At 29.3% G+C, this 12236-nt stretch overlaps 1 protein-coding gene across 1 annotated transcript in view; it reads left to right on the top strand.

The window, feature by feature from the left end:
- The window catches only part of VAChT (Vesicular acetylcholine transporter), a 98259-nt gene extending 88844 nt beyond the window's left edge, over positions 1-9415 (top strand). The window contains exon 2 of the mRNA XM_035353262.2: positions 446-9415. Coding sequence (XP_035209153.1) covers positions 1232-2977 — 1746 coding nt within the window. The 5' untranslated portion in view covers positions 446-1231 and the 3' untranslated portion in view covers positions 2978-9415. The remainder of the gene's footprint in view (positions 1-445) is intronic.
- The last annotated feature ends 2821 nt before the right edge of the window (positions 9416-12236 follow it).

Below are 12236 nucleotides of genomic sequence, written 5' to 3'. Positions count from 1 at the left end.
TTTATTTCAGCTTTTCAGGCAGATATTTGTATTGGATATATTTATAATGTTAAGCACAACAATTGGTACTTTTATAAGAAAAGCAATTTGTGTCTTATCTTGTTATTCGAAAAATCTATTTACAGGATATAGTCCAATCATTTATTAATATATGTAAAAATTTTGTTTGCATTTTAATCAAATATGTAGTGTTTTTGTGACCTACTTCAGTTGAAAAATCACTTACTATGCTCAAAATCATTCTCATTTAAATCATAATAAATATAATGTGAACAAATATCTTGACATACAAATTATGTTTGTCGTTATTTGTTGTATATCAGATATCTTTTCCCTAGCCTGTGGCCAATGGAGAAATTTAAAATTTAAAATTCTTTAATTTTTTTTATTGTATTAAAAGAAAAAGCTTACCACATTCCTAATGGAATTTTATTTCTATTTGAAGGGCTCATCTCACCTGGCTGCAGGATAGGGAAAATGATGTCCTGATGTCAAACCCATGTCGCCATTGTCAAGATCTGTTACATTCTGCTGTCCTGGTATTCAACATCTTCTTTGGAAAGTTACTGTTATCTGCATCAGCTTCAGTCTGAGACGACAAAGAGACTCATTTTACCGCAACAGGTTTAATTAAAGATGTATTCTAACCCTGGAAAGAAGTTATAAAATCTAAAGTATTTATCTGTCTTGAAGTGGCAGTAATGGATGTTAAGAAGGTGGACAAGATTTAATTGGAAAATACATAGCTTTCATCAAGTAATAATAAAATAGTTTGACGAAATTCCATCTTCTAATTTCTAACGATCTTTTATCACAAATATAAATTTCAAAATGATTTACATTACACATTCAGAAAGAGTAAAATTTACCATTGCTAATTATTGACCGGATAATTTTTGCATAACTCGAGATGAAACAATTTGAGAAAGCTGCAGCATGAATCGCACCAGCCAATTATAGTCATTACGGCTGCATAGTTTGAATTGCTCAGATGCTAATTCCATAGCTATAATTGATGTCAAATTCAGCAACTGAGTTCTCCTAGCAGCACAGCACAGCTGAAATGGTTGATCTTTTCGGATAACATTCCAAAGAGTTTCATACAATTACCATTTTAATGCATCTAATAAATTATCATACGTTACACTATTTGTCACTGGAGGCAGTAGGAGAAATATCCTTATAAAAAGAAAATTAAAGAAAATTCCTAGAAATTATTCAAAGCTTCAAGATGACAGTCATACCAGTAATAAATATGGATGTTGCCCAAGTATGGCGGCGAGTGAATGATAAATTAGAGCACCCTGAAAGTCAAAGGAAAATGGTGCTAGTGATAGTATGTGTTGCACTACTGTTAGATAATATGTTATACATGGTGATTGTGCCAATCATCCCTGATTACTTGAGGTATATAGGAGCTTGGAGTACACACACTGTGAAAGGAGACATGGTTTGGGATAATAGCAGTGCTGTACCTGGTAGCAATGCTTCCTTCTGGAAGAGAGCGAAAGACAGAATTGTGTATGAAGGCGAGGACAGTGCTGTAGGGATACTATTTGCTTCGAAAGCTATAGTTCAGCTTTTCATCAATCCGTTTTCTGGAGCAGTAATTGACAGGATTGGATACGATACACCAATGATGATAGGACTCACCATCATGTTCGTTTCTACAGCAATGTTTGCTTGCGGGCAGAGTTACGGTGTCTTGTTTTTCGCTCGAAGTCTCCAGGGTGTTGGATCGGCATTTGCAGATACTGGAGGTTTGGCCATGATAGCTGACCGGTTTACTGAAAAAGAAGCACGTAGTAAAGCTATCGGAATTGCGCAAGCTTTTATATCATTTGGAAGTCTAGTGGCTCCTCCTTTTGGAGGACTGTTGTATGAATTTGCTGGGAAGGAAGTTCCGTTCATCGTTCTAAGCATGGTCTCTTTAATGGATGGATTTGCCCTTCTATTCGTCATGAGACCAGTAAAAATAAAGGAAAAAGGAGCTGAGCGTCCAAAAGGAACTCCTATATACAAATTATTCATAGACAAGTATATTTCAGTAGCAGCGGGCACTCTGGTTATGGCAAATGTGTCTTTGGCTTTCTTAGAACCTACGATAGCATTATGGATGGAGAACACCATTGAAAATGTAGAAGAATGGCAGATGGGTATGATATGGCTTCCAGCTTTCTTTCCACACGTCTTGGGAGTATACACAACCGTAAAGCTTTGTAAAAAGTACCCAAAAAAGCAATGGTTAATAGCTGCAACAGGGCTAGCTTTGGAAGGATTAAGCAGTTTCTTCGTTCCTATCTCCGCGAATTTTTGGCTGCTGATGATACCAATATCCGGCATCTGTTTCGGAATAGCCCAAGTCGATACATCTCTTTTACCCATGCTTGGATACCTCGTCGATAAATATTACGTGTCGGTTTACGGATCTATTTATGCTATAGCGGATATATCGTATTCCCTTGCATATGCCATTGGGCCTATCATTGCTGGAGGTATAGTGGATACCATCGGATTTACCGGGCTTAATATGTTAATTGCCGTAAGTAATCTTGCTTACGTACCTATGCTGTTTATGTTGCGACATGTTTACGATTACGATACTTTTGAAAATGAAGAAAATATCGTTCTAGACGAAATGCCTGCAGCTGAATATAAGACATTTGTAATGAACAACGGAAATGCGTTGAGTTTGAACCAAACAGAAGAATCAGGGAATTTACAGCCAGAACTCTTCCAGTCTCAACAGAATCAGGAGCTGTTCCAAGCAGATACAAGAACAACTCAAGTACGGGACACAAACCCTTTTCGTCAAGCTCCAACGGTTAATGCCCCTGCCAAACAAAATATTGATAACAATCCTCAAGGGCAACAATTCAAGACTCAACAAGCAGCTGCGAAACGTCCCAAGAAAGTGAGAGGCTACAGGTCTTCAGATATGGAGAAAATAATTAGCAGTTCTGATGAGGAACAATAATAAGATTAGATGGAACGCATTAACCACTGTATTATTGCTCAGATTAAACGGAGAACTTCAGAGTAAATTTTAAAGGTAAGAAGTAGTTTCATAAAAATTTGAATATACAGAAAGTACGAAGTTGTTGTGAAAAGAATGGCATTCATTTTCTACTGCCCACAAAAGGAACTGATGTTCTCCGTTTGACTGGTTTAGTGAAATAAATTAATGTATTATTTAATTTAGGATCAACAAAATAACTGATTAGGTATTTAATTGACTACTTATGAAGTGTATTATATTTTATTCTTGATAAATTGATGATGTTGCTGATCAAGGTGGAACTGTGCTAAACAATCGTCATTGTGATAAACTTTGACAGCAATAATCTGCATGTTTTAGTTACTGTTACTCTTAAGGATTGATAAGTGCAAACTGGTGGAAACAAAGAAATGTGAAATTTAAGAGAAAACAAAGAAATCATTATTAATGTTAGAAGATACCAACTTCGGGTCGTAACTGTGATGGAATGAGATCGTAACAAGAAATTTTAAATGGGTTATTATTCTCCGTTTGATATTATCCTCATGTTTCTAATTATAACTATTTTATTTGTTATTGTCCTTTAAGAACTGTATATAATCAGTTTCAAAATGAAAACAACATGTTATTTCAAGTGTGGCATAATAACCCAATAAGTTCCCCTACTGTAGTGTTGTTTCAAATATTTGTACTAAAAATTGTGCTGAATTTTATTGTTAAGTTTGAAGTGACATTTCTCATAATTAAAATAAGACTTCATTGAAATGACCTTAACTAAGAATCGGTAACAATTTAAATCAATATTTTATAACAGCTTCAAGCAGTTCATTGCAACGGAATTGTAATATTTTATCCAAGCAAATTTGATTACTATGAGCAATGTAAAAAAAGTCATATATTTTGAAATTACGAAAAACAGTCAAATTTTTATTATGTTTAAATGCGGAATCTCCACTTTATGAAATTATAGTATCATTGAAACAAATCTCTACTGCAAATAGCCCAATGAGAAGGTAATTAATAATTCACTTACTAAATACTTTTTTTAATTCAATGGTGGGCACTTGCATATTCAGCACTGGCTACTTCTAAGGTCAGAATTAGTGGCCAATTTATTGTGGAGGCATCTAACAGGCAGCCACCGTTACCTCCATGAAGGAACGGATAATTACAACCATGCCTTCTTCGAGATTCGAGCCCGGGCCTTTTGGTATCGCAGTAGGCTCCCCTAACCCCTATACTATACCTATATGGGCGTCTGCTAATTATTATAGATTTATGAAGTTTTTTTTTTTTTTTTGCATTTAAATTTTAGGAACACCACTTAATGACTGAGATTTTGTTTACCGACTCTAAAGTTAATTGTCTAAATTAGTATTATATGTCTAGGAACATGTTTTTCATTTAATGAGAAGGATTTTGTTTAATGAAACATAAAGAGATTATTTGATTATAATTTCTTTTCTTTTCGTATGTCTTATTTATGTTTAATACCATAATAATTAATTCATAACCATGAATTTTTAGAAGTGTTAATTCTTACTATTAAGTTTCTGTTAGTATTATTACTATTCTTTCTATTCCTCTTATTAATTCCTATTCGTAATAATTCCTTAGTATTAATTCCTATTCGTAATAATTCCTTAGTATTAATTCTTATCCCTATTATTAATTCATGTTCTCATTAATTCATATCCATATTAATTCCTCATTATTGATTCATGTTCCTATTAATTCCTCATTACTAATTCCTATCAATTCCTCAATATTAAATCCTATTCTTATTAATTCCTCATTATCAATTCCTATTGCAATTAATTCCTATTTTTAATCTCTGGTTTAGTTTTGACTTAAAATTTAATTGAAAAGATATCCTTTAATATTAAAAAATATATTTTCTTAAATTGCTGTTGTTTCCAGTTGTTGATATAATTTATAGTGTTACTGGTATAGACATAAGCATAAGGGGTTGAGTGTATTACGAGCCTTTACTTCTAAAAAATGAAAGCAAATTAATAGTGACGAAAGATTTTTTTACTTTCATTTGCATGATACCTAATTACAAAAATATTGTATGAAAACAGATATATATACAGCTATATATGTGATTAGTATGAGAGTTCAAGTTTGTTTTTACGTTTATGTATGATAAAGTACAGGACTTCAATGTACATTGCTAATTATAGATTAGATTGTTATGTAACAAATTATTATTAAATAAATTATTAAAAAAGAAAATTAAACATTCACAATATTTTGCAATTGCCTAAATTAATAAATTGAGTGAGTAATAGCAAAATCTGCTCATCTGTACAACTAAATTAAATGAAAATCTTTATAAACCAATTTTTTAATAAAATACAAATCATTCAGGTGATGTTTTATAGATTTTATTTATAATTTCATTTACTAATACTCTTCTGACTTGTCTCTGAATAATATTTTTCAATTTTTTTCTCTCTTGCATTTGAAAATTTTAATTGCAAAAATGAAAACGATTTGCTTTAAGAAGTTGAGGATCGCACAGAGGAATCTTAAATAAAAGGGAAAGATTTTAATTTGAAACTCTGTTCTGTTAATAAATATATAACTGAATTCTTTTAAATTTATGAACCATTTGATACAATATATTAATGAATGTGCATACTCGTACATAATATCTTTGTCATGATAAGATATTTATTTATTCCAGTAAAAATCACAAAATAGCTCTTTAGAATTTATAGAACTGTTGCCACAAAGAAATGGTATAAATTTGTTTTTAAAACTAAAATTAAGCCTTCAATTAGTTAAGCAAGTTCTAGAGTATGGAAGAAAGAAAAACGTGTTCTTTATTTGCTGTTGCACATTGTGGGTGTTCTATGCAAGATATTCTTTCATTTCACTAACTAACTTTTTCGCATACTGGAACTGATTCTTTTTAATAAAGTCCACATGTAAACGAAATATTAATTATTCAAATGTATTATATTTCTCTATGTATTGTGCAACAAATACCAAATGTTAGCTCTTCTCTAGAAGAATTTGCTTGATGTGAAATCTTTCATTTTTCATGTTTTTGCTGCTTTTTTTTTTATCTAGGACTTTTAAAACAATGCTTTTAAGACTCAATATTTGAACACAATTCTTAAGACTATGGCTTGTGGAAAGCATAGGCAATGTTAACAGTATTACTTCATTAATATAGTTAAATTTTGGCAATTCACTTTATTGTTGTTATATCACTCTTTAAAGCTTTAAATGTTTAATGTTTTCAAGACTCTTTCATGAACAATATCTCTTTTGATTTTGTTTTAACAAACCTTGAAGAAAATAAAAAGACATGATAAATGATAAATCTAATCTCCATTTTTTCTTTTCTGAGTTGAATGCACTTAGAAATTTTATTGTCTTTAACAATTTGCCTAAATTTAATTTTCAAATGATATTTAGAATGAAAAAATAATTTTTCTGATTTCAGTATTGTTTACGGTATTGAATTGTGATATTTTTGTGTAGTAAGGGTAAATTGTTTTGAAACGGAAAATGGAAAATATAGGTTAAATTTAAAATTCTTTGTAAGAATTAAAAATAAAATAATTTAAGAAACATACATGGCTTTGCCCAAGAACTGAATTAGTTGAGTGATATTTAACTTTAGATAAATAACTCACAAATTGGATATTTTGATCAATTACTTAAGACTAAATTTTCGCTGTTATAATTATGAAAGATAAAAACTTTTATCACTAATTTTCTGGCATTATCATGTATTTTACAATTGAACTCTTAAAAAAATCAACAAAACCTTTTGTACTCTATAGCAATACATACGTCCTATGTTATAAAATAGTGTTATGATTAAAATGAGATTAAAATATTGGTTAAATTTAAAATTCTTTGCAAAAATTAAAAATAAAATAATTTAGGGCTTTGCCTAAGAACTGAATTTGTTGAGTGATATTTAACTTAAAAATAAGATAAAAACATTTAAAGATAAAAACATTTATCACTAATTTTCTGACATTATCATGTATTTTACAATTGAATTCTTAAAACAAAATCAACAAAACCTTTTGTACTTTATAGCAATACATACGTCCTATGTTATAAAATAGTGTCATGATTAAAATGAAACAAGCAAAACTCCACTAACTCTATTGCATTCGGTACGGACAAAACAAACCCACACAGACTGGTGTACTTTTGACAACTGTTCTACAATCTACTTTACAACATCACTAACGCTTTCACGGGAGCACGTGAACTTTTGTCATTCCATTGGCGCTACTCAAATAGCAAATATCCGTTACAGCTCCAGTAATCCCGTTACGGAGACATAGGAAATTATTATTATTTCACTTACTTCGATGCAACGACAATTTAGCAGTTTATATTACCATTTTACAAGCGCCAGTTTGGAGACATGTGACGTTGCCGTTATTCCACTGGCAACATAACCAGTTTATATCACAGTTTCACAAGCGCCAATTCGGAGACATGTAAAGTTGCCATTATTCCACTGGCAACATAAACAGTTTATAAACAGTTCTACAAGCTCCAGTCCGGTGACATGGTTGATTTAAGTTATATCTTCACGAACGTTTCTGTTTGATATTGTGCAAAAGAAATCTGAAGTGAAATTGTTAGAGATTTCTCTTCGGCCACAAAGAAGTTCAATGTAAAAATGTGAAAACGCGAAGTTTGAATTTTTAAACAGTATGGGATAGTGATTTTATTATGATAGTTAGTCCTAATAGCGGCGTATTGTTAAAAATATATGTATTACAATATATGTAACAGAGAATAATGATAATATTATCAATTATGATAATATTTGATAATATTATCAATTATGATAATATTATTAATGATAATATTAATTATAACAGAGAATAATTGAAAGACAAGTGCTTTCGTTTTGAGAAGGAAAGATAGTGAGGGTAAGTATAACATTATGTACGAATAAGTATGACATTTAGAAGAACAAAGAAATAATTTATGCATTAGTACAAAAGGTTTCATGCCCCACATTTCAATATTTGTAAAATCTGGGTAAGTTTTCGAATTATTTTTCCCTCTGAAAGACAAGTGAAATCATAAAATTATGAAAATATACATTACAATTAATAATATAAATTTATTTATAACCCAAAATCCCCAGAATGCAAAGGGTTGAAATTGTTTTAAATTGTGAATTCTTCTTTCTAAATGTTTATAATAATATACAGGGTATTTTCAAAGGGAAAAATATTTGCCATTTTTCTTATTCAAGGATTGATAGTTGGAATGAAGATGTGTTTTAATTTGATCAGTGTTAAGAGGCATAGAAGTTTCGCATTGATATCCAAGAACACAAGAATTTATTTATCCCCTTATCCATAGTACACTTTGGTGACTTTCACAGTTAGACGCACACTTGTACATATGTATATTACGTTTTAGGATAGATAAGTATTATAAATGTTAAGTTCCTTTTTTGGTACCAAGTTATTTAAAGTACACTTTAAAATTAGATACAGAAATATTAAATCGCCAAACAAAATCGGAAATGTATTTTAAATTTTAATTCAAAAGGATACACCGGCTTCAGATAGTTTTATGGAACAAAATGATAAGAAGAAATTATTAATTAAGATATTGGTATTAAAGAAATACTACAAAAATATCTGAAAATTATTATCACTAATGAAATTAAACTGACAGACGTTAGTCAATTTAAAATTACATTTTGCCTTTACTCTGTAAAAAGGCTTAATTCAGTATCAGTAATCAGTATAATAAATTTACATAAGAAATGTATTTTAAAAATAAGAAATTAAAATTTATTGAAGCATTATCAATGTATCAATTCTGTTATTTACTGAAGCATACACATCGGTTTTAATTCTACAACGCTAAGTTAGATTTCATTTAAAATTCGAATAAATAATTTTAATTGTTAGTTATGGAAAGTAATATAATAAATAAAATTATTTAGGAAATTAAATTCCTTGGGGAGTAGATAATTGACTAGAAACTAAGCAAAAATAAAATTTATGACTTCTAGGAAAAATATTTAATAAGAAATTTCTTGGATGTTAAAAGAGATGCCATTATTATTGCTATCTTCCTCATGAGCTAAAAATTTCAAAAATTGGAATATTATCTGTAGTGGTAGTCTTATATATTTTACACTGAAAAAAACTTGGAAATTTAAGCATTATAAATAAGTATATTTTTCTCCTTTAATTTCAAGTATCTCTCTTCTAAATGTGTAAAAGTAAACATTATAAATAAATATATGTTTTCTCCTTTAGTTTCAAATATTACGCTGCTAACTGTGTAAGATTTAGCACTGAAGAGAAAAGAGTACTTTCAGTATCTTTCTCAATGAAATACATAATAAAATGTAATAGCATCTCAATGAAATGTAATAATTTGTAATAGCATCTCAATGAAATGTTATTACATTTCATTGAGATGTTATTGAATTTGTTAATTATTAATTTTTCAAAATAATAAGGCTTAAGTGCTGTTTTATCAAATAATATGTTTTTTATTAATCTAAATTAAATCTGAGTATACATATCAGTTAAATGTTTTCAAATACGGAAGAAATTGTATTTTGTAAAGCATTATTGTAATGATAAATTAATTTATATATTAATGTTTTGTTTACCTATCAATCTGAATTAGATTAATAGAGTGCATAAAACAAAAAATGGATTTAATTAAAAAAATATTTGTAAATTTTACATTTCTACACTCCATGCAAATTTTATTTACGAGGCAATAAAAGCTATTCTATAAATTATATTATTGTGAATAGAATAGGTGTAGCTGTATACAGAATGATCTGTCAAATTTCAAGGGATGCTTTCATAGCTATTTTCAGAATTAAGTATTTTCACAATAAGTAATACTTTGTTTGCATCACTTTTGGATTCTGTTCAAATTAGCAAATGGTTTTTACAATTTTGGTCTCTTTATATTACAAAATATGCTATAACAATCAAGCGCTGTTATCTGAAATTTGGTAAAATAAATATTCCAAACTGCGAAGCATTTTATAAGGATCTCTTAAAATGAAATGCCTTGAATACGTTATTAATTTCTCAATTTAATTATTGCTAAAAATAAACAATAATAGATAAATAAACAATAAATTCTAATAAATAAAAATTCATCAATTACAAAATTAGCCTATTTTTGTGAATGCTAATTTTTTATAACACAAAATTATTAGAAGAAATGAGAGTCAGAATATTAACAACCTGAAAAGAATCCTGGTTGGAAAATGGCTTCTTAAAAGCTAGACCGAAAGATTTTATAGGAGCCAATAACAGAAGAAAAATCAGAATAATAATTGAGCTTCATTTAGCACTTAATGAAATGTAAAAAAGAAAATAAAACACATTACGATTTGAAATTTTGTGCTGTCCTAATTAGATTATCTACACATATGTGTTTTTAAGAAAAAATGCAATGTTATTTAAATTGAAACTCCTGGTGCTGTAAAAAATCAACTTAACATTGTAGAAAATTGTGTGTAGATTTAGAACACGTTAAAATTTCTGAGACAAAGTGAAATAATTTTGCCACTTTTATCTATCTCGATGTATGGTATAGAGAAGAAGAAATTTATTCTATCTGCATATTACAAATCTTATTTTCATGTTAATTGTGGAATATTCTAAAATATATTAAACATTAGTAGATGTTTTATTAAATGTTTTAGAACATCTTATACAATTTTATTACAAAAGAACACGGTTATGAGGAAAAATGTTAGAATAAAATATTTATGATTTGATGAAGCATTCATATCTGAAGAACTAAGTCAATTTTAAATTTCTTACATACTGTTTAAATATATTGGAGAAGAATATTCAATTCATTTTCATAAGTAGGTTACAATAGACTGTTCCTAAAAGCGTTTAAGTTTATTTAAAAGAATTACTTTGAAATAGAGAAGTAGCTTATAAAATGACAAACAATGTTTATAATATGGCAACAATGTTACAAAAATTATAAAATGGCAACAATGTTAAATGCATAAATAAGTCAGAAGGTACAGTTGTTTGGACGTCTGCAAACGATTTCTTCGCAATGAGAAAAAAGAAGGTTCTTCGTTCTTTGGCTTGTTTCTGTAATTAACATTGCTTCATGTAGCACTTTTGCTATTGGTTATCAAAACGTTATACAAATTGGCATAATGTAACGTTTCATCTGGTTGTTAAAATCTCGAAAAATGTATAAAGAAAACGGCCTTACATTATCATGAGTTAATTTATGTATATAGAGAATGATTACCTTTTTTGCATGAAATTTTTATTATATTATTAAATAATTAATTACTGTAATTTTTGTCGTTTTTAGCAATTTTCAGATCAATTTATATGTGTAATTTAACTTTATGTGTGAAATTCGGTTCGCAAAGTATTTTGTTTGAGAGTTCTGAACTTTTTTGACATACTATGTTATATATTTTTGTTTGTAAAATTAATTGCTCATTAAAGTTACTTTTATGGTAAAAGAGACATTTTATTATTCAATAAATAATTCAATACATCCATGAAGGTTTTTTTTTAAAAACATATTTACAGTTCAATGAAATATTGGTTTTTAAACATTTGGGACAAATTATATTTAAATTAGCATAGTAAGTAACTTCGATTATTACACCTCTAAATGTAATTAGTAAATAATTCTTTGATATATAATGTACTAGATTGTACAAGTACTTTGGTCATACTAGATTTGTGACACAAGTATGTAATAAGATGATCTGAAGAAAGCTGCAACAGACTGGCAAAAGTTCTCTGCGTTATAATAACTAGAGTGGTTTTTACTGCGTGGTTAGAAAGATGTCACTCGAAGACAGACGTAGTCGTAAAATTCCACATATAATTTTATTCTTGGATAATTAATTCTGAGGACGCATATTCGTTTTCATTTCACATCATCATTGTAGGTGCGCTAAGTAGCCCACAATTTTATACAGATTATGTTTTTAGAACAATGGACAATAGCTGGCAAAGGCTACGGGAGAGAACTAGAGTCTGAACGGGAAGAGAGCTGACGCAGAAGTGCGCAGTTATCCACATGAAAGTTCACCAACAGAAGGTTTCAGTTTAAGTTGCTTATTAAGAGAAAGCTTCAGGTCTCCCAATTTTGAGTTCAAGGTTAGAATTAGCTATGTCATCAACGTTACGCAAGTCATACGAGATACACTGATCTAGAAATGACGCAGTCGAGGGAAAAACATTACTATTTT

Source organism: Stegodyphus dumicola, chromosome 11 (genome assembly GCF_044657685.1).
Source record: "Stegodyphus dumicola isolate Sdum_Otavi_A_Nest chromosome 11, ASM4465768v1".
In the NCBI taxonomy this organism is placed as follows: domain Eukaryota; kingdom Metazoa; phylum Arthropoda; class Arachnida; order Araneae; family Eresidae; genus Stegodyphus; species Stegodyphus dumicola.
The sequence above is the reverse complement of the archived record's forward strand: the minus strand, read 5'-3'. Positions and strand labels throughout refer to the sequence as shown.